Source organism: Myxine glutinosa, chromosome 5 (genome assembly GCF_964187855.1).
Source record: "Myxine glutinosa chromosome 5, kmMyxGlut1.1, whole genome shotgun sequence".
Lineage (NCBI taxonomy): Eukaryota > Metazoa > Chordata > Myxini > Myxiniformes > Myxinidae > Myxine > Myxine glutinosa.
Window position 1 is genome coordinate 69,892,565 of NC_136265.1, and position 24,587 is coordinate 69,917,151.

Below are 24,587 nucleotides of genomic sequence, written 5' to 3' on the forward strand. Positions count from 1 at the left end.
ATTGCCTAACAACGATCGGTACCCGTGCCAGTACATAATAAATAAATGTCTACTGGTTTAGGAACATCGACATTTTATACAAAATAGAACACATTCATATTTCAATGAAGTATGGTCGAAAATCTCTTATTGTCCCATTTTAGTGTTCAATGTTCAAATACGAGCTGTGGTTCCTCGATTGGGGTTCAATCAGGAATTCTTGGTCGTTCTTAAACAAAACCCGAATATTTTAAACGAAATCCTCGATGTGTGGCGAATCTGTGGATTGGAATTAAACAAAACCCGAATATTTCTGACGAAGCCATCGATCGGTGGCGAATCTGCGGTTTCGAATTGATGAATTAACTATTTTCAGGCATCGATTGAGTGAAGTCTGTACACTCACGTTGCGTGGACTGTACTGTGCGTGACTGTACTACACTGTACTTTACTCTTCACTGTTCTGTTCGCCATGAATGGAGATGTCTCCAGTGAGGACAACAGGTTGAACCCTCCGGGATCCTCGAGTTTCTCCGATGGAAGGAACTTGGTCGGTCCTGAAGATTGTCACTCGGACTGCAGGTTCAGGATCGCTCGACCTGAGGAGAACGAGTCCGGACACGGTACGTGATGTTTACTGTTTAAACACATTTACATGGGGAATTACACCGTGTACGGGTCTGGTTACCTTGTACAAGATCGTTTCCATTTCCTTAGCTATGATACGGTCCGTTACCCCGGATATTACTTTTTACTTGCCGCCTGATTCAAAGCGCTCAACCAAGCACTCCAACGGAACGGAGCGCTCGGCACCGCTTAACAACATGGCGATATCCATGGAAACAACATGGCTGTCGATGCTCGAACAACGGTCCGGGCCGTCGTTTTCAGCTTTATTCCATCACCTTGTGACAACTTTCCCAAAGGAATATATTGTGTTGGCAGCGGCTACAGAGGATATAATGAAGAGAAAGAGACAATTAATAAATGGGAGGTTATAAGGGGGAGGTCTCCACTCATGCCCATCCCCTTGCACCTCCTCCTGCTGATGGGCGGAGCATCCTGCACGAAACGTTGACGCCCACTTTCCTTTATTACCTCTACCACCAAAGGTTGATGGAGGTTATGTTTTCACCCCTGTCTGTTTGTCTGTCTATCCGTCCGTTTGTTTGTGAACAAAATATCTCAAAAGGTTATGGACGGATTTGGACGAAACTTGGTGGACCAGTTGGGTGTCTGACAAGGACTATTTGTTTCGATTTTGGTGAAGATCTGAATTTGATTTGGAAATGAGAATTATTTAATTTTTTAAGTGATTCTTCACCATTTAGAGATAGGGCCAAAAACTATACATAACAGGATATCTGAAAAAGTTATGGACGGATTTGGACGAAACTTCGTGGACCGGTTGGGTGTCTGACGAGGACTATTTGTTTCGATTTTGGTGAAGATCTGAATATGATTTGGATATGAGAATTATTTAATTTTTTAAGTGATTCTTCACCATTTGGAGATAGGGCCAAAAACTATACATAGCAGGATATCTCAAAAAGTTATGGATGGATTTGGACGAAACTTGGTGGACCGGTTGGAGGTCTGACAAGGACTATTTGTTTCGATTTTGGTGAAGATCTGAATATGGATTCGGATATGAGAATTCTTTCATTTTTTTGAGTGAATCTTCACCATTGAGTGATAGGGCTAAAATCGATATAAAGCAGGAGACCTCAAAAAGTTGTGGACGGATGATTTTGATTAAATGCGATTCTGTATTGTGATTTTATGGTCTACTCTGGGATACAAAATGTAAACTAGATTTATCTCAAAAAGTTAGGGATGGATTTGGACGAAACTTGTTGAACAGGTTGCGTTTGTGACGAGGAAGAATCGATTCAATTTTGGTGAAGATCCGGATCCAGCCAGTACAATTTTTAAAGTGATTCTTCACCATTGAGTGATATGGCTAACCAGGCGGAGGTTTGCTCTCTACTGAGTGCCGTTCTAGTTTTGCTTTGAGTTATTTTTTAAAGTATAAGGAAATTTTATCGCTCTTTTAAGAGAAACCGTAAACCTTTTCCTTTATTGTTATTCTACCACGTAAACTTTTAGGCCTGGTGTTAGCTTAGCGGTTAGGGCGCAGGCTTGGGATCCTAAGATCCTGGAGTTTGAATCCCGGTCGATCGCTGAATTAACGCCAGGGGGGTTGACTCAACCTGTCATCCTTCTGAGGTCGGAAAATTGAGTACCAGCTCACTGGTAATTCCCTGTGTGTTGCAAGAAGCGACCAACAGGGTTGGTGGCAGGAAGAGCATCCGGCCATAAAACATTGCTTCAAAAAGGGGACCACGGTGCCCGAAAAAGGCCAACCTCTCTGTGGGGAAAAATGGCCTCTCAAGGTGGTTCTACCATGTAAACTTTTAAACAGCAATGAATGACGTATTTTGATTTTACATTAACATCAATGACATATTTTGATTTCAGGTTAACATTAATGACATGTTTTGATTTAGGTTAGCATTAATGACATATTTTGATTTTACATTAACATCAATGACATATTTTGATTTCAGGTTAACATTAATGACATGTTTTGATTTAGGTTAGCATTAATGACGTATTTTGATTTTACATTAACATCAATGACATATTTTGATTTCAGGTTAACATTAATGACATGTTTTGATTTAGGTTAGCATTAATGACGTATTTTGATTTTACATTAACATCAATGACATATTTTGATTTCAGGTTAACATTAATGACATGTTTTGATTTAGGTTAGCATTAATGACGTATTTTGATTTTACATTAACATCAATGACATATTTTGATTTCAGGTTAACATTAATGACATGTTTTGATTTAGGTTAGCATTAATGACGTATTTTGATTTTACATTAACATCAATGACATATTTTGATTTCAGGTTAACATTAATGACATGTTTTGATTTAGGTTAGCATTAATGACGTATTTTGATGTTACATTAACATCAATGACATATTTTGATTTCAGGTTAACATTAATGACATGTTTTGATTTAGGTTAGCATTGAATGAATGAATGAATGATCGTTTTAAGGCCATTTTCCCCGCTAGAGCGGGGGTTAGCCTTGCGGGCCCCATGACAATCATGGTTCCCTGTTTGAGGCAATGTTTAATGACGTATTTTGATTTTACAAATGAACATCAATGACATATTTTGATTTCAGGTTAACATTAATGACATGTTTTGATTTAGGTTAGCATTAATGACGTATTTTGATTTTACATTAACATCAATGACATATTTTGATTTCAGGTTAACATTAATGACATGTTTTGATTTAGGTTAGCATTAATGACGTATTTTGATTTTACAAATGAACATCAATGACATATTTTGATTTCAGGTTAACATTAATGACATGTTTTGATTTAGGTTAGCATTAATGACGTATTTTGATTTTACAAATGAACATCAATGACATATTTTGATTTCAGGTTAACATTAATGACATGTTTTGATTTAGGTTAGCATTAATGACGTATTTTGATTTTACAAATGAACATCAATGACATATTTTAATTTCAAGTTAACATTAATGACATGCTTTGATTTAGGTTAACATTAATGACATTTTCATTTTAGGTTAACATTCATGACATGTTTTGATTTTAGGCTAGCATTAATGACATATTTTCATTTTAGGTTAACATCAATGACATATTTTGATTTCAGGTTAACATTAATGACATGTTTTGATTTAGGTTAGCATTAATGACGTATTTTGATTTTACAAATGAACATCAATGACATATTTTGATTTCAGGTTAACATTAATGACATGTTTTGATTTAGGTTAGCATTAATGACGTATTTTGATTTTACAAATGAACATCAATGACATATTTTAATTTCAAGTTAACATTAATGACATGCTTTGATTTAGGTTAACATTAATGACATTTTCATTTTAGGTTAACATTCATGACATGTTTTGATTTTAGGCTAGCATTAATGACATATTTTCATTTTAGGTTAACATCAATGACATATTTTGATTTCAGGTTAACATTAATGACATATTTTCATTTTCGGTTAACATTAATGACATATTTTGATTTCAGGTTAACATTAATGACATATTTTCATTTTAGGTTAACATTTATGACATGTTTTGATTTAGGTTAGCATTAATGACATTTTCATTTTAGGTTAACATCAGACATATTTTGATTTTACATTAACATTAATGACATATTTGCATTTTAGGTTAACATTAATGACATGTTTTCATTTTAGGTTAACATAAATGACATATTTTCATTTTAGGTTAACATTATTGACACATTTTGATTTTAGGCTAGCATTAATGACATATTTTCATTTTAGGTTAACATAAATGACATTTTCATTTTAGGTTAACATTATTGACACATTTTGATTTTAGGCTAGCATTAATGATATATTTGTCCCCCGTCACACCGCGGAGCGAAAGGGGGACTATGGTTTTCCCCTCCGTCCGTGTGTGCGTCCGTCCGTGCGTGTGTTCGTCCGTGGTGCGTGCGTGCGTGCGTAAGCGAAGGACCGAATTCTAATTTGGTGTGTGGGTGCATCTAGGCATATGGAAGAATCCTATTGAAAATTAGGTCGCCACATCAAAATCCAAGATGGCTGTCACCATATCTAAACCTTGTGGGCGGAATAACTTGAAAATATACGAACTACTAACTTCTAATCTGGTGTGTGGGTGTATTTATGCATAAGGAAGAACGCTATTGAAAATTGGGTCGCCACGTCAAAATCCAAGATGGCCACCGCCATGTACGTCTGAACCTTGTGAGCGGAATATCTTGAAACATAAGCGAAGTACCAACTTCTAATCTGGTGTGTGGGTGTATTTAGGCATAAGGAAGAACTCTATTGAAAATTGGGTCGCCACGTCAAAATCCAAGATGGCCGCCTTGCGTCTTCCACTTTGTCAACTCACATCACTTCACCGACGGTGGACCTAGGCGTAACGCTTGTTTGATTTTAGGTTAACATTGACCTATTTTGATTTTAGGTTAACATTAATGACATATTTTGATTTCATGACAGACACAGTCAAATGCTTTTTCAAATCTATATGACAGCAATATACATCCTTGTTCATTTCCAGGTATTTTTCGATTATTTGTCTTAATTTCAATATTTAATCAACTATTGATCTTCCTGGGTGAAATCCAGCTTGCGCTTCTTCAAGTATTTCTTCTAATTTCTTTATCATTGCTCTTTGAATTATAATAGTTGTTGGGATTTTCCCTGCGTGACTCAGCAAGGTGATGCCTCTGTAGTTCCCGCAGTTTAACTTATCCTTCCGTTTGTGTATGGGGGTAATGATGGTTTTACCCCAGTCGTCCTGAAATACTTCACTGTTCCAGACCAACTTGCACCGATCCTAGATTATGTCAATACCTATTTCACTGGAAGCTTTTAGTTATTCAGCTGTGACACTATCGAAGCCAGGTGCTTTTCCTTTAGTTAGCCTCTTTATAGCACTGGTAACCTCTTCTCGAAGAATTTCTGGTTCCTCATTAGTACTCGTCATTTGTTGGATGTTATTTATCATCTCTTCATTTACAAAGTTTTGTTTATTGTATAAGTCTTAATAGTTTTCCTTTTAGCAGTTTTTCCTGCAGGTCTGCCTGTGCTTCCCCTTTCTTACTATTTACCGTTTTCATTCTGTTTTTTGATTTGGTGGTAATATTCTTTGTGGTCGAATACACCTCTTTAGACTTGGTAGTTTGGTGTGCCTTCTCCATATTCACACATGGATGTTTTAGCCACTTCTCTTTACATCCTTTAACTTTCCGTTTTATTTCTCCTGTAAGGAAGTTGTACCTTGACCGCATGTTAGGATCTGCATTTGTTCCACTTTTTGCTCTGGAGCACTCTTCACTTATGACTTCTTAACTGATTCAAGGTTTTGGTTTTTGCACTTTCTTCTTCCCCAGAATTTATTTTAGTGTGTTATTAAAAGCAGTCTTGATACCTTCCCATCATTTGTCAACGTCAGTATTTTCCTCAGTGAGTAAAAGGAGCAAATCTACCTCCAATTTCAGTTTCGTAGTTTTTTCTTGTGGTTTGATGGGAAAGTTTTAAAATGTCATACCGCTTTGGGTACTTTGGTTTAGGTTAAAATTTTAATTACAGTTTGATATTTGTGAGCACTAATTGGTGATCGGATCCTATATCTGCACTTGGGAATCTTCTTGAATTTGTGATACATCTCTTCCATTGGTTCTTAATCATAATGTAGTCAATCGTATTGTGAGTCCTTTGATCAGGTGATTCCCAGGTCCAAATGTCCAAATGACAATATCCAGCCGATAGAGGCCTTGCATCGCGTGAGCGTCGTCCATGGCAACCGGTTCCGGCCACCATCTTGGGTGGCATAAACAACATGGCGGGAAAGCTGCCGTTTGATCAGACGGACCTGTCAGTTTACGCCCGTAGCTTGCCCGTTGAGGCGTTTTCGCGGTATTGCGAGAAACTGAGGCTGTGTCATCTGCCTGTAGACCCGTGTGGACCCACAAGTATGCCACACACACTCTACAGTCCACACACACTCCACACATACGCCACACACACTCCACAAGTACGCCACACACACTCCACAAGTACGCCACACACACTCCACAAGTATGCCACACACACTCCACAAGTACGCCACACACACTCTACATGCGCTCCACAAGTACGCAACACGCACTCCACAAGTACGCCACACACACTCCACAAGTACGCCACACACACTCCACAAGTACGCCACACACACTCCACAAGTACGCCACACACTCCACAAGTACGCCACACACTCCACAAGTACGCCACACACACACTCCACAAGTACGCCACACACACACTCCACAAGTACGCCACACACTCCACAAGTACGCCACACACACTCCACAAGTACGCCACACACACACTCCACAAGTACGCCACACACACACTCCACAAGTACGCCACACACTCCACAAGTATGCCACGCACACTCCACAAGTACGCCACACACACTCCACACGTACGCCATACGCACTCCACATGTACGTAACCAAATGCCTAATCCTGCTTTTCGCTTCGCGAGCGACGGTAACAACCTCATGAGCCATATTCTCACCTGAGTGCTGCAGTCAAGGCAGCCATGAATCCGTTTTAGCGTTGTGTCATCCGGAAAACGGTAGAATGACGAGCCCGATCCCTTATGAAATCGGGCTGTACATCCGACAGCACAACAACTCTTTACCATCGTGTAGGGGGCAATTTATATGTGAGACGAGTTTCAAATTGCCACCATTACGTATGGTGGCAGAAGCAATGTTTTGCCACCCAAGCGGTCACGTGACTAAGACGATGACGTCACATGCAACTTCCCTATTGGATTCATGACGTCATGGCACACAAAACTACTCATATCTTTGGAACGGCTGGTTGGATTTGGACAAACTAAAAGGAGTTTGTCGGGAAGAACCGTGCGCGAACGTCGATACCAAATTTGAAAAAAAAATTGTTGACGCGCAGTGTCAAAATCGATGCGCGCGCTGACCAGAACCCGGAAATATATTTTTCTCGGCCAAACTCGCTGCAAAGTGAAATTAACTAAGCCCCAAAAAAAGGACATAATAATTACGGGAGATCGAAATGAAAAGGTTGGCAGTGACAACTCAAATTGGACAGAAGTTACAGGGATATCAATATTTTTCAGGAGATTTGAAAAGTAAAGATTTGAAAAGTAAAGTAAAGAAAAGTAAAGTAAAGATTGAAAAGTAAACATTTGCAGGAGCTACATGAGGGGTAATTAATTGGTGAAACACCAGCGCAGTCATCTTCGGAGCCTTCCAATCACCCCTTTTAGGTTGAGCACTCCTGAAACTAGAACGGCACTCAGTAGAGAGCATACCTCCACCTGGTGAACAGTTTACGTTTTGTATCTCAGAGTAGACCAGAAAATCACAACACAGAATCACATTTAATCAAAATCAATCACAGGAATCACCATCCATAACTTTTTGAGATATTCTGCTATGTATTGTTTTTGGCCCCATCTCCCAATGGTGAAGAATCCCTACAAAAAATAAACAATTCTCATATCCGAATCCCTATTCAGATCTTCACCAAAATCGAATTGTCCTTGTCAGACACCCAACCGGTCCACCAAGTTTCGTCCAAATCCGTCCATAACTTTATGAAATGTCGTGCTATGTATCGTATTTGGCCCGATCATGCTATGTAATGGTGAAGAATCACTTTAAAATTTTAGTAGCCGGATCCGAATCCCAATATTCACCAAAATCTAATCATTTCGTCCTTGTCACATACGCTACATCTCTGCCAAATTTCGTTGAAAATCCGTCCACAACTTTTTGAGATATCTTGTTCACAAATGGAGAGGCAAACAGACAGACAGGGGTGAAAACATAACCTCCATCCACCTTTGGTGGTGGAGGTAATAATGAAGATGACTTTAGGAAAAAAATCTTCACCTTGTTGCAGCATATCTCTTTCTGGAACAATAAATCTGAAACTATACTATACTCAAAACTATCTTCTGAGGTTTCTGGACTTCAGACCAGACTTTGTTGGGTTAAACCGGGTTTTTTATGAGCGCTCAACCGTCCCTGCTCCCTCACAGCATATTTCTGGTGTGGGCAGTAATTATATTATTTTGAGTTTCTTAAGAAGTACTATTTTGAAGTCGAGTTTGAATAGGATGTTTTTCTTTTCAGATTTTATTGTGGAAGTAAAGGATGATTTAAAGTAAAGTTCATTGATGATTTCTTCTCGCTTGTCAAAGGTCCGAATAACAACTATGATGATAAAAACAACTGTAACAGCACTCGGTAGAGCGCATACCTCCTCAGGCTGAAGAGTTTACATTTTGTATTTCACTGAAAGGACGGATCCATCTGACCCAAAGCAAAATTGAATCGGCTTATATTATTGGCATCTAACCAGCTCATCCACCAAGTTTTGTCATAATCCACGTTTTTTTTTTTGGCATCCAAAACGTGTTGAAATATCATGCTCTATATTGTTTTTGGCCCAATCTCTCAATGGTGATGTCAAACACAGAAAATCTTCAATTTTGACAAGTCGCAAACACAGACAGGTGGTGAAAACATAATCGGTTTAATTTGGTGGCGGTGGCCTTTGGTGGCAGAGGTAATAATCTTCCAATGATCGTTCTAATAACACAAATGCCTTCCTGATTAACAAACTAATTGTCAAATGATTTGCAGGTGAAGCTCATCTGGGGATGATGGAAACTTTCCAAAGTTATTTTCAAACTCCCCAAGATACTTTGAGCAATGAGCACGTAAAGCAGGAACCGCGTGACTCTCCTCTCGAGGACACCAGCAAAGCTGCTCGGCTGCTCAAAGGTAAGCTGAGATTCATAGAGAACACATGACACTGTTTTGACATGTTTGTTCTTTTTAATGAGTAAGTGATTTCGTTCCAAACTCTGTGGAATAACAGATCTATTAAATTGTGGTCAGCCAAGTGGGCCTGTGTATCTTCACTTGACAGGGATATTAGTTGCTTATAGTACACCCAGAAATATTTCTGTACATTCTATTTCTGGCCTTCACTCAGGATTGATCGAACACGTGAAGGCAAAGTCTCTGTTTTACCAATATACACTTTGGAAATAGCGTTGGAAATAACAAATCAAGTGAGGTTACTGGGACTCGACAGGTTTGAAAGACAAGTTGTATATGACGATCTAAACATGTGAACTGAGTGGTGTATTCAAGGTTGGTGCATCACTCCGTATAAATCGCTCACCACCCATTCAAATTCCTGTCATCGAGTTCCGCAATGATGCCCTCACCTGCACCATGTTCGGATGACTTGCTGTAGAAATGCGTTATGCAACTCTATGGGTTCTGCAATAGGACAAAAGGAACAGCAGAGAGAGGGGGGAAACACCAACAGCAGAGCCGAAGGCCAAGACAGAGGGAGGCGGACAAACAATAGGCGTGCGGAGGAATGGGGGGCAGGAGAGGATGCATGTGATGGACAACATGGATAAAGGAAGGGAATCCTCAGCAGTGAAAACTGGAAATTTGGCAGGAAGAGGGATTGAGGTTGAGGTTGGGGGGGGGGGGGGGAAGAGTTAACGAGGGTATAAAAGATCATTGTTTTGGATTGGGGACGATCTGAGAAGGTAGCAAACACTTTTCCTAAAGACACAGAGGGAAGAATGGGATAGAAGAGGATGTGGAAGTTGATTCCACAGGTGGAGAAAAAGAGGAAAAAATGAACAGAGGTGAGCAGTGATCCTGAATTTAGGTACTTTCACCAGAAAGGGGTTGATGTTGGGCCGTGTTGAGCCCTGCAGAAACCTTGGGTTTGGGGGGAGGGGACAAAGCGTTCAAGACGAGAAAGCAGAGTCAGTCGAGGGTTGGAAAAACCTTCTCTACCTTCTCATGTGCAAAAGACATGGAGTCCAAGAGCAATTGGGTAGGACTGGGTCGGGTGGATACAGAGAGGTGTTGGGAACACAAGATTTGGAAGCAAACACAGAATTGAAGCATTCAGCCTTCTCATGAACAGAGTCTGCTGTGGCGCCATTTGAAGAGAGGGGAGGGATGGAAGGGGAGTGAAAAATAGGCTCGGGAATCCTACGGTAAAGGCTAGCTAGTACGGAGGATAATAGAGAGCAGTGGATCCAGGACCGTGATCAAACGGTTCGGACAGGACGAGACACTAAACTTCCTTTTGGCACAAGATTTAATAAAACAAGGCAAAGATGGCGGCAATCAACTCGCTCACACGAGCCATCAGCAAGAAGCCGGAAGTCTCCTCCCTTTCCGGTGCAAATTATAAGAGAAAAAGGTAAGAATTACAGGCTCGCACTACACCAACATGGCATCAACATATTGCAAGAAAACATTCATAAGCAAAGCAGGAAACATTCATGTATATCGTACGCATAACATCAGAGACTTTCTAACAGGGAGCGTATACAAGAGACAGACCTAACAAGGCACACCAGGTTTTAAAGGGGGGAGCCTAAATGTTAACGTTCATTCTTGAGGTTGTGCAGATATTGTTTTCTAGCTACTCTGAGAGTGGACACAGACTTCTTCTTTTTTTTCTATACAGAATTGAGGCTCGTGTAAGAGCTAACACATTGAACATGAAAACATGCACAGACATATAAAACATACAATGAAGGGAGCGGGAGACAAGAGGGGGAGAGAGGGAAGCACACAAGCACAACAACAGTAGAGAACAGGGACGTCGGTAGATCTGTGGAAGGGGGAGGGCAGGAGGAGGAGGGAGGGTTACATGGTATAATGCGAATGAACACTTCTAGTTATTTCAGCAAAGAAGCTGGGGATTTAAAGAGGAGGATTTGGGGTGTTTTAACGGGTTAGAAAATATCGAGGTTTTGGATGGGGGAAGATAAGAGATGGTGGTGAACAGCTGTTTTAAAGACCTGGAGGGAGGAGTGGGATTGAAGAGAGTGTGGGAGTTTGTTCCTGAGGCGGGAGAAAAGAGGAATGAAAGGATGAAGGTGAGCAGAGAGTCTTGATTTTGGCAGTTTCATGAGAAGAGGGTCGCAGGCAGATCTTGTGTGTCCTGCAGGAATATTTGGGGGACAGAGCACAGACAGAGCAGGGGAAGCAAGGCTGGAGAGGAGTCGGTAGAAGACAGAAAGACCACCAACCTGACCACCAACCTGCCTGTGGTGAGAGAGAGAAAAGCCCTCAGAATCATCTTCATCGCGGGAGATTCCAATGATTCTGAATGCTTTTGTTTCAACAGTGTGAAGCCAAGCTAGGTGTGAATCAGGAGCACCGGTCCAGAGGGGAGAACAGTATTCCATTGAGCTGCGGATGAAAGCCTTATATGTGGTGAGGAGCTCAGAAGTTCCCAGAAAGGACTTCGCACGACGGAGGATGCCCAGTCAGTGACTGGCTTTGGAGGCCTGCTTGGAAATGTGGTTTTCCCAAAAAAGATCATGGCAGATAGTGAGACCCAAAAGCTTGAGTGACAGAACTTCTTCAAGAGGATTGTTCAGAAAGTAGATGGGAGGGTTGTCCAGTTGGTCTTTTCGGAGAGACAAATTGAGAGTGTGTGATTTGTCAGGATTGAAAGACGTGTTCCACTTGTTTGACCAGTCTGTGATTTTGTCCAGGTCTGCAGAAAGTGACGAGGCTGCTGCCCGCCGATCTGAGGGTTGGGATATGGAGCGGCAGAGAGTGGAGTCATCAGCAAAGAGATAGAGAGGATTTTCAAGAGAGTCAGAGAGATCATTAATGAAGACCAGAAAAAGCACAGGGCCCAGAACACTGCCTTGGGGAACTCCAGCCTGAACAGGAAGGGGAGATGAGAGAATTCCATTCAGAGCCACACGTTGACTGTGACCAGAAAGGAAGTCTGCATGCCATGCACGGAGGTTTCCATGTATACCATACGCGGAGAGTTTGGTGAGCAGAGCGGGGTGCCAGACCGTATCGAAGGCACGAGATATGTCAAGGGAGACAGCTCTGATTTTCTGTTTGGCATTGAGGACCTCAATCCATTGGTGAGACAGCAGAAGCAGCATGTCCAGAGTAGAAATGACCTGGTCTGAATCCAAATTGATTATCCGATATCAAGCCATTGGAGAAGAGGAAGGATTTTATGTCAGATGCGATGATGGCTTCCATGACTTTGCTGATTATTGGGAGCAGTCTTGTTTGTCTGTAGTTGCAAGGATCTGTTGCAATGTTGGCTGATTTCCAAGCTGATGGCAGATGACCTTGAGCAAAAGAGAGGGTGGAGAGAATTGAGAGAGGGTGTGAAAGAGCAGCAGAGCAGGATTTTACAACCCGTGGGCTGATGCCGTCTGTTGTCTGTCGTGATGTGCTGATGTTGTCTGTTGCACTTGTTGCGAACATTTTTGAATGCACTGAGCTTACCTTCGGTTGGATTACCCTTCCATGAAGAGAAGGCAAGTTCTTTAAGAGCAACTGGCTCACCACAGGATTGAGTGTACCATGGGTGGCAAGAAGGGTCAGATATTATAATCGAAGAGATGGGATTAATCTGTGCATGAGGAGAGCAGTTTTCTATGAAATAATTCCCAGCCTTATTGAGGGAAAGTTATGGTAACTTGTGTGATGCTGGCCTACCTTTACGGTCTTGAAACAGTGGCACTGTTAGAGACACAACAATAGAGGTTGCAGGTAGTGTAGGTCATGATTGCAAGAGTGAAGAGGGTGGATAGAAGGAGGATGAATGAAATGAGCAAGGAGGTTGGTGTGCAGATGAACTTGATGGGGATAAAAGCCGGCTGAAGTGGGCTGGTAATTTGGTGTGGATGGCGAAAGAGAGAATGGCAAAGAAAGCGGACAGGTTAAGGGAGCAAGGTCAGAGGAAAAGAGGTAGACCGAGGTTGAGATGGGATGTCAGTGAGGTGGGGGTGGTTGGAGAGTGGAAAGAGTTGGCTGGGGACAGGGAGAAGTGGAGGAGTATCGTGGGCAAGACAGGGCAGGTTCTTGGTACCATTAGACCTCACCCCTCATAAGGGGAATACAAGACTGAGTCAAACAACGGCATAGCCGGGCTTAGATCTGCTAAGTGGAGGATCTGCTGTCCCCCTGTCTTGTGGCCATATCGTCAGCTCTGATTGGTGGACGTTTGTGAGGGACATAGATACATACACCGGATGGAAAGACAAACGCTGTTCCCGACGACATTGTCCTACGTTGTAAAAAAATGTTGATGCCGAACCACGTGACCGATGCCATAATCTTTTTTTTCTCAACCAATTTATTCCTCGATCACGCTCAAGAAATTTCATACTGATCGGATCAAGTGTTGTACTTGTCGATTTATGACGTGATGAGTAAGGCATCTATGACATCATCATTACCATATGTTATTCCCCATGGTAAGTACTTTGAAATGAGCCACTTTCAATTTTTTTCCCATGGAGCGGTTTCGGAGATATAGAATGAATGAATGAATGAATGATTGTTTTAAGGCCATTTTTCCCCGCTGGAGCGGGGGTTAGCCTTGCGGGCCCCATGACAATCATGGTTCCCTGTTTGAGGCAATGTTTTTATGGCCGGATGCCCTTCCTGATGCCAACCCATAGTCACCTCTTACGATGCGCAGGGATACGGTGTACCTATTCTAAACCGGGGTACACACCGGGATCATTCATCCCAGCAAGCTGGTACTCAATTTGCCGACCTCGGAAGGATGACAGGCGGAAGGATGAGTCAACCCCCCTGGTGTTAATTTAGCGATCGACTGGGATTCGAACCCAGGATCCTCGGATCCCAAGCCAGCACCCTAACCGCTAAGCCAACACCAGGCAACACCAACACCAGTCTATTCAGAGATATAGAGTTGCAAAGTATTTCGGTTTTTCCCAAGATGGCGCCCTACCATGTGACCTATGACGTCATAGTCATCATTAAAAAATATATACAGTAGGAGGAGCTCCCATGGTGAATATTTTGTGTCAATTGGACCAACGTTTGCAGAGAAAACGTATCTTTAAGGGAATAAACCCGCAAAATGCCGACGGAAAGGGGCATACATACATACATCCATACACACACACACACACACACACACACACACACACACACACACACACACACATACATACATACATACATACATACATACATACACACACACATACATACATACATACATACACACACTGGACGGACAGACAAATGCTGTTCCAAGCGGCATTGCCCTACGGGTTTTACACCCTGAAAAGATGAGAGAGATTCCGTTATCCGTTTCATGTCGCCGATTCCATGAGTTCCATCCGTTTTCCACAATTGTGGAAAATCACTGGCTCTATATTGACCAACTGAAGGTCAGATCATTGAGTTTCGTTTTCCTCTTTGGTTTAAAATCAATATTTTTCAGGACATTGAAAGTAAACTCTTGCTGTCCAGAGCTGTATTGTAATTTTTGTTTTTTAGAGCGGTGATTTGAAGCTGAGTTTGAATGGGATGTTTTTATTTTCAGATTTTATTGTAGAAGTAAAGGTGAAGTCCGAGTTCATTGATGATTACGCCTCGCTTGTCGAAGGTTGGTCGAACAACAATAATGAAGAACATAATAATCTTCTGGTGATGGTTCTAATAACACAAATGCCTCTCTGAGTAAGAAACAATTTATCAAATGTTTTGCAGTTGAAGCTAATCCGGGGACGAGGGAAACATTCCAAAGTTATTTTCATACTTCCCAAGATGCTTTGATCAATGAGCGTGTAAAGGTGGAACCTCGTAGTTCTCCTCCCATGGTGTCCAGCAAAGCTGCTCAGCTGCTCGACGGTAAGCCGAGCTTCATACAGAACACATCACACTGTTTTTACTGGGTTTTTTGTTGTTTTTAATGAGGAAATTATTTCGTTCCAACTTCTGTGGAATAACAGATCTATAAAATTGTGGTCAGCCAAGTGGGCTTGTTTATCTTCCCTGGACAGGGACAGTTGTTATATGCAGAAATATTTCTGTACTTTGTATTTCTGGACTTTACTCAGGATTGATTGAACACATGAATCTAATGTTTGAAAAGTCTGTTTCACAAATACACATTTTGCAAATAGCATTGTAAATTACAAATCAAGTGAGATTACTGGGACATGACAGGTTTGAAAGACAAGTTTATGACAATGTAAACATGTGAAACTAGAATGGCACTCCGTAGAGCGTATATCTCCGCGAGGCTGAACAGTTTACGTTTTGTCTTCTACTGATAAGCCGAGTCTGCATCCGAACCTAAGCCAAAATCGAATCGGCTTGTTCTTGTCACCTACCCAACTGATCCACCAAGTTATTTCAGTCTGTCCTCAAGTTTTTGAAACGTCATGCTATATATCGCCTTAACTACAGACCTAAATATGGCCTTGAAAGGTAGTTCTTCTCTATCGTTTTTGGCGCCATCTTTCAGTGGTGAATAAGATAATGTAATTGTTGTATCCGGATCCGGATCTTCACCATCAAATGACGAATTGTGCGACTCCATATGTACAATATCACTTTTGGAATGATTCTGTCCATTTTTCCCACTCCCCCACAATCCTGGCCTGTTTTGCTTGAGTCCACATTTACGTTTCATTAATTTTCATAATACAATGCTTCATGTTTTATATGTTTTGTTCTTTTGGTTTGATTTTTTTTAAAACAAAAGAAAAATCTCCATGTTTGAACCACGTTAATCGATTCAGCCGTTATAGTGTTGGTTTGGGCAACAGTTTAACATTGTTTTTAGAGGGGAAGACGATGAAGAAGTATCATTTGGTGATTTCGTGATTTCCCGATATGGTACTTTAGCGATGTATTCCCGCATATTTTAAAGTCTTGGTAGTTCAGAAAATGCTGGAGAATGAAAGGTGTGGCATGTACCCAGAAATATAATGGTCAGCCAACATGTACCTTGACATGTTCCCCAGATTGCCCGTGAATATTCGGAATTTGTACGTGCATACTCTGTACTGAGTATGCACTGCAGGACGAGAATCCTATAGCTACCTCATGGTCATATTCAATCTTCTTGTATGGCAGCCAACATCACTGCATTACATTACGGTAACTAGAATGGCACTCAGTAGCGAGCATACCTCCACCTGGTTGGCCATATCACTCAATGGTGAAGAATCACTTTAAAACTTATACTAGCTGGATCCAGACCTTCACCAAAATTGAAGCGATTCTTCCTCGTCACACACACAACCTGTCCAACAAGTTTCGTCCAAATCCATCCATAACTTTGAGATATCCTGGTATGTATCGTTTTTGGCCATATCTCCCGATGGTGAAGAATCACTTTAAAAAAAAAATTCTCATATCCGAATCCATATTCAGATCTACACCAAAATAGAATTGTCCTTGTCAGACACCCAACCGGTCCATCAAGTTTCGTCCAAATCCGTCCACAAATCTGTCCTGAACCAGATCCGAATCCGGATCTTCAGAAAAATCTAATGATTTTGTCCTTGTCACGTACCCAACCTCTCCGCCAAATTCCGTCGGAATCCGTCCACAACTTTTTGAGATATTTTGTTCACAAACAAACAAACAGACAGACAGAACCTCCATCAGAGGTGAAACAGAGGTGAAAACATAACCTCCATCCACCTTTGGTGGCGGAGGTAAAAAGGTGAAAAAGACCAACATCCTTAACTCCAGACCTATTGGCCGACTTCCATTAATCAGCACGTTCATGGAATCATCGTAGTTGACGTAAAAAAAAAAATTATCCGACTACCTCATCTCAAATCATCAATTGGGATTCAGGCAAAGTCATTCTATCTTGGACATGCTGCTTCTGCTCTCACAACAATGGATGGAGATCGTCAATGTCATACATGAGATCAGGGTTGTCTCGCTAGACATATCTCGAACCGTTGATACAGTATGGAACCCTACTTTGCTCTCTTAACCCTCTGCCAACAGCATCCAAAACCAACTCCACTCTTGGGTTATTGATTTAATCTGTTCTTATCCTCTCTCTCTGTCAGGGAGCTCCCAAGGCAGTGTTCTCGGCCCCTTTCTTTGTCCTAATCATTATGAAGTCTCTCCGACTCTCTCGAAAATCCTCCTCATCTATTTGCTGATGCCTCCACCCTCTGCCCTGACATCCCTCATCGTTCAGATAGAAAGTCCGCAGACTTTTCCCTCTCTTCAGACCTTGACAATATCATAAGCTGGCCCCACACTTGGAATGTGTCATTCAATCCTGAGAAATCCCACACACACATTCTCTCTATCCAAAAGGACCATCTAGAAAACTGCTTACTCAACTAGAAAGTTCATAGAACACGATACCCCGTGCATTTTTAAGTGCAGTTTTTAGGTGCAGTTTTACCTCAATTTTAATAAAATAATGATCTAAACAATCGTTTAAAAATCTGAACATTTAGTGCCATTGAAGTCGTGCAGAAGCAATCCCAAACTGAACCTTTCTTTCATTTGAAGTACAGCAAAACAGGAGGTTTTTAGAAGTATTTTGACTGATGCTTTGTATACTGCAGTCTTCAGGCGTATAATTCAATTTAAATCAAATAAAGATTGTAAAAGCCAATTGTAAAAGTTTTTAGCTCACCTGGAACATAGTTCCGGGGAGCTCATGCGATGGCGCATCGTTTGTCCATCAGTTTGTAAACACTTGCAACTTCTCTGAAACCTCTGATGGGATTGTGACCAAACTTGGCACAAATTATATTTGTTATGTTCTGACTAAAGTTTGTTCACGGCATTAAGAAAAAAATCAGGCCCGAAAAAAATCAGGGTCTTCTGGGGGCTGCCCCCCAAAATACATATTTGCTCTCTCAGAAACGACACACGCAATGCCGATGAAACTTGACTACAACCTTCATACATTTCACCAGGATTTACCAACGCTTGTTCACGGCATTAAAAAAAATCTACGTCTAAAGTGGTTAAGGGGGTGGGGGGGGTGGGGGTGGGGGAAGTTGCCCCCAAAATAGGAATTTGCTTTTTCCTCTGAAGCTACACACACTATTTTGATGTTACTTGACCACAACTGTCATCACCCGTGATGTACTAAAGTTTGTTCATGGCATTAAGAAAATCGAGGTCTGAAAGGGTATGTATATGGGGGGGAATGGGGAGGGTCAACGTGCATCCAGATTTGGCCCCCCCAAATATGTATTTGCTCTCTCCTCTTAAACTACACACAATTTTGATGTAACTTGACCACAACCTTCATCACCCATGATGTACCAATGTTTGTTCAAGTTTTTTTTCCTGTTTGGAATTATTTTCAATTTTGTTTGACAGGCAGACAAAAAACCACCGTTTAGAGGCCATTTTTCCCCGCAAAGCGGGGGTTGGCCTTTTCGGGGACCGTGGTTGTTGTTGTTTTTTGGTCCCCTTTTTGAAGCAATGTTTTACGGCCGGATGCCCTTCCTGACGCCAACCCTTTTTGTCGCCTTTTTACGACAAGCAGGGAATTACCAGTGAACTGGTACTCAAAATTATTTTCAATTTTGTTTGACAGGCAGACAGACGGAGTAAAAAATATTATCTCACTCCTCTCTGTGCATGTGTGATCGGGACAGCTGTTCCTCGATCAGTAAGCTGTTCCTCGATCATAAACTGACAGGGACGGACGGACAAGAACCAATTGCTAACAACATTCTCGAAGAACTTCAGTCACACAAACTCTTGTGTCTCACTCTCAACCATGATGCTTATTGGGCAAACTACATTTTGAAGTTAATCTCCATAGCCAGTCACCAACGGGCTATTCAACATCGTGCAAAATCCTTCCCAGGCACATCTCAACTTTTATCCACCGACGAGGCCTTCATCCTCAACTTGATAGAATGCAGCTCATAAGTTGACACTCGGGCGCCCTACATCTGGCAGATAAAATACATTTACTTCTTCATGCAGCTGTATGAATCAAATTGGCGCCCCTTTATATGAACTTTTATGGAGCGTGTTACTTGGTTCCTCCTAAGAACACAAGGGTAGACCAGCATGCACACAATATTTTTTGAATATCCCTTATTTTCTATAGTTTGGCATTTTCTACAAGCTATGGAATGTCCCTTCTTTTCTAGAGTTTGCCACATGGAACATAACCTTATATAAAGGGGCTTTTTTTATGCCCCTGGCATTTTCCTCAAGAATGTGTTTTGTGTTTGCTCAAATCTAATTTCTGTGAAATATTTGTAAATTATATGATATATTTCAAATCAGTGGAGCATACTGCTTTATTATACCAGGTATTGCCCCTATTTTTCAATGAGAGTTTGAATTGTTTTAGATTTTTGTGACTTGTCTTTACAGAGAAACAAAAGGAACTGGTTTCATGTTCCAACTGTTCCCAGTTGTTCGACCTGGAGGTTTTCAATTCACACACAACTCGGACCATTTGTGAAGAAACTGACAACATTAGCATCGTGTCTTACAACAGCAGTTGTAAAAGTTGGACAGAGACCCTCAAGAATATCCAAGGAAGTGAGAGACCACACATGTGTTCTATGTGCGACAAATCATTTACCGTATTATCATCTTTAAATCTTCATAAAAAAATACATACAGGGGAAAAGTCCCACATCCTCAAACCCGCAAATGGAGATAATAACCAACGTGAGAAGCCCCACAAGTGTTCCTTGTGTCCTAAAGCCTTTGCTCAATGGAAAAATTTTAATGAACATCAAAGAATGCATTCAGGTGAGAAGCCTTACAAGTGCTCCGTGTGCAACAAGGCGTTCCCTGTTATCTCAGCGTTGCAAAAACATGAAATAATCCATTCGGATGAGAAGCCTTTCAAGTGTTCTCTTTGCTGCAAAACTTTTGCTACTTCCTCAAATTTACGCATTCATCAAAGAACACATACAGGAGAGAAACCATATAAGTGTTCTGTATGTCATAAAGCATTTAGTCAGTCATCACATTTACACATTCATCAAATAATACACACAGGGGAAAAGCAATACAAGTGTTCCGTGTGTCATAAGGCCTTTGGTCAATTGACACATTTACACAGTCATGAAATAACACACACGGGAGAGAAGCCCTATAATTGTTCTTTTTGTCATAAGTCATTTGCTTGGAAGAATACATTAATGGAGCATCAAAGAACACACACGGGAGAGAAGCCCTACAAGTGTTCTGTTTGTCATAAGTCATTCACTTGCAGGAAAACATTAAGAAGGCACCAAAGAATACATACAGGAGAGAAGCCCTACAAGTGTTCTGTTTGCAACAAATCATTTCCTTTGTTACAATCTTTAAAAAAACATCAAAAAATACACAGTTGAGAAAAGCCATATAAGTGTTCCGTTTGCAGCAAGGTGTATACCGCCTTGTCATCTTTCAAAGCTCATAAAATAAGACACACAGGTAAGAAGACATAAATCGGATGAAAAAACATGAATTTGAAGACATATATCGGATGAGCCAAATAGAAAGAATCAAGATAAATAAGAACAAGAACGATACTCTTCGATGTCGTGACATCAACCGATATGCCTCCACCCACATTATTACATCATTATACATATTTGCAACAAGTTTGACTTTAATCCCTTCAGCCGTTCTTAAGTTATCACAGTAATGAAATTTTTGTGACTTAACATTACCTCTGACCTTTGACCTCTTGACCCTAAAATCTCAGTTTATGTTTACTTCATGATACATACTTGCAGTAAGTTTAATTTAAATCCCTTCAGCTGTTCTGCAGTAAGTTTGATTAAAATCCCTTCAGCTGTTCTAAAGTTATCACATTTTTCACAGTAAGTGACCTCTGACCTATGCCCTCCTGACCACAATTCTAATCAGTTCATCTTTACATCATAATAATACCTGTACCAAGTTTGATTTGAATCCCTTCAGCCGTTCTTAAGCTATCATGGTAACAAAATAATTGTAACTTATCATGACCTCTGACGTTTGACATTTGACCTTTCACTTCTTGACTCCAAAATCTAATCAGTTCATCTTTAAATCATAATACATACCTGTACCAATTTTAACTTGGATCCCTTCAGCCATTCTCAAGTTATAAACCTATTACAGACTCTGGCCTTTGATCTTTTGATCCCAAAATCAAATCAGTTGATATTTGCATCATAAAACATACTTGTACCACCTTTGGTCAAAATCACATCGGTGATTCACAAGTTATTGCGCTAACAGGATTTTTACCTGACATGACCTCTGACCTTTGACCTTGTGACCTTGTGTTTTGAGATCGAATCAGTTCATCTTTACTTCAATATACATACCTGCAGCAAGTTTGATTTAGATCCCTTCAGCCGTTCTCAAGTTATCCCTGTAACAACCTGAAAACATCATGCCTTCGGTGACCTCATCAGCGCAGGCATAAAAACATGACGAAGAAGGAAAAATGGACCTATTGGACAAAGAAGGGAATTTAATTTTAATCGGGCAACACTAAACTCAAGGAAAAACAATTATCTCCAACTGAAAATTTTCACAGTGGTCAAATATTAAGAGATGAACAAACTGTCGAGGCAATAAAAAATAACTGGTCACCTAGAGATGGCGAACTACCACAAAAGTCACAGAATGACAGGACATTCGTTTGGGATGAGATTCCCAGAGTACAAACTCCCAAAGAAAATGAGCAACTGACAACTTACTGGTGTTGCGCAGGAAATAGAACAGGAAGAGAGGAGAACAGAAGCAGATAGGATTTCAAGTTTAATTATAATAACAGAGCTCGAGATTGGGGAATTGGATCGGGAAATACAATTGGAAACTCCACAACGGGATCAAAGATCGACGACAGCAAATGCTGCAGCATCACCTCCAGAGGAAGAACAACTCAAGGTTACTAACTCGGCTCAAATAGCACCTTTGCAAACAAAACTAATAAGACCAACAAAGGTAGATTACAATGAGGAAGAGAATAACGGACAACAGAATGAAGAAGAGGAAGAGGCACAGAAGAGGAAAAGGAATCTGGAATCTCCCGCGATGCAGCTAACTCCGAGGGCCTTTCACTCTCTCACCGCAGGCAGGTTGGTGGTCTTTCTGTGTTCTACCGACTCCTCTCCGGCCTTGCTCCCCCAGCTCTCTCTGTGCTCTGTCCCCCCAATATTCCTTCAGGTCGCACAAGATCTGCCTGCAACCCTCTTATGGTTAAACTGCCAAAATCTAGGCTCTCTGCTCACCTTCACTCTTTCATTCCCCTTTTCTCAGGCCTCTGGAACAAACTCCCCCACTCCCTTCAATCCCACTCCTCCCTCCAGGTCTTTAAAACAGCTGTTCACCACCATCTCTTATCTTCCCCCATCCAAAACCTTGATCTTTTCTATCCCCGCTAATTCACCCCAGATACACTTTTTTTGAAATTCCAACTTCTTTCCTGGAAGTCCTTGCAGTGTCCATATGTTTTATACCTCTCCCACCTCCCCCCAAGCCCTCCCCCTCCCACATTTCTCCTGATGTCCCTGCTCTCAAATGTTGTGTTTGCGTCCTTCCCCGTCTCTCCCCATCTTGTCTACCGCTCCCCTTATTTTTTTGGTGTTTTATGTGTCGGTTTGACTTTTTGTGTGATTAATGTTAGCTCTTTCACGAACCTTGTATACAAAAAAAGAAAAAGAAAAAAAAAAGAGGAGGTTGACACCAAACAGCAAAGGCTTGAAGAGGAGTTCGTTCATAAAATATAGGAAATCATGGAAACAGGAACTGGAGGGGCAGAGAGACTGACTGAGGAAGGAAACTGGACAAATGCAACTATTCAAGAAGGGAAACAGAAGTCCAAAGCTCAAGAAAAGAATCAGACAAATGAAAAGGCAATACAACATTGAAAACAATGGGCTAGAACCATTAGCTGCCCATAATAAGCTCCACATACACCAGATAGCAGGGAAAATAGAAACTATGATGAGGCCAACAACAGAAGAAAGCAAAATCAACAGTTTGAAAACAACCTGAACAACTTATACAGGGAACTAGGGAAACAGAAACAAAATGTAGCAACTCCCCCGAGAAAAGCGGATTTTGAAAAATTCTGGAAAGGGATACGTGAAGATGAAATAGAAAACATGGAAGGAGATTGGATATGACATTTGGAAAAGAAAAAGCAACATCTACAGGAAATGCACCCAATGTTAATAGACGAAGAGAAAATCAGAAAACATCTCGCAAAAACGTTGAATTTCAAATGCCCAGGCCTGGGTAGGTTTCCAAACCTCTGGCTAAAGCAACTGTTTGCTCTCCACCCTCACTACGCTCAAGCACTCAACAAAATCGTCAAAGGGGAACAGCCAATGGATCAATGGTTCATAGAAGGCAACATTCTTCTCATCCATAAATCGAATGAAACTTATCTACCCTACAAGTATAGACCAATAATATGCCGACCAACAACAAACTTTTAACAGGATTAATCACCAATGAAATTTATTAACACCTCACTCAACAAGGAGCTTTAGAGGCAGAACAGAAAGTATGTAAGAGGGGGTGCTATCTGGAGAATGATAGACCATTTGTTATTAAACAAGACCATACTCGAAAACTCCAAGCTTCGACAAACCAATTTATCCACAGTCTGGATAGATTACAAAAAGGCCTTTGATAGTGTCCCACATTCATGGATTATAAAATGCATGCAAGTATACAAAGTTAACCCCCAAATAGTCACACTGGTAGAGCAGAAAGCATTCACGCTCTGGAATACAACGCTGATACTCTCTCACTTGGAAGGAAAAATTGATATCCCAGGGGTAAAGATACGATGTGGTATCTTACAAGGTGACAGCCTTTCCCGCCTGTTTTGTCTGGCTCGAGACCCACTGAGTAACCTCATCAATGAACAAGGACACAGATATACTCTAACGTGCAACAATAAATGACAAAAGAACCGAGAAAGGTGACACATCTACTGCACATGGATGATCTAAAACTCTTCGCACCGAATGATGACAAATTGTCAAATCAACTGATACTAGTGAAGCGCTACTCGGAGGACATTCAAATGGAATTTGGTCTTGACAAATGCGCCAAATGCACATTTCTATCTGGTAAAACAAAAAGAGCACACAATATCTCAATCGGTGAAAGTACAACAATACAGGAACTAGAAAATGAAGCATCCTACAAATA

General features: G+C 41.1%; 1 protein-coding gene across 1 annotated transcript; it reads left to right on the top strand.

The window, feature by feature from the left end:
* The first annotated feature begins 338 nt into the window (after nt 1-338).
* On the top strand, nt 339-23,068 carry LOC137427465 (uncharacterized). Its single transcript, XM_068116990.2, has 5 exons — nt 339-602; nt 9,246-9,386; nt 15,001-15,063; nt 15,168-15,308; nt 19,797-23,068. Exons 1-5 carry the CDS (start codon nt 452-454, stop codon nt 20,771-20,773), a joined length of 1,473 nt encoding a protein of 490 aa, XP_067973091.2. The 5' UTR covers nt 339-451; the 3' UTR covers nt 20,774-23,068.
* The last annotated feature ends 1,519 nt before the right edge of the window (nt 23,069-24,587 follow it).

Excerpts from the sequence above, each read along its gene's own strand:
- LOC137427465 (XM_068116990.2), top strand. The coding sequence starts at position 452 with ATGAATGGAGATGTCTCCAGTGAGGACAACAGGTTGAACCCTCCGGGA. Across the intron at positions 603-9,245 it reads GGAGAACGAGTCCGGACACG|GTGAAGCTCATCTGGGGATG; the intron begins GTACGTGATGTT and ends AATGATTTGCAG. Across the intron at positions 15,064-15,167 it reads TTACGCCTCGCTTGTCGAAG|TTGAAGCTAATCCGGGGACG; the intron begins GTTGGTCGAACA and ends AATGTTTTGCAG.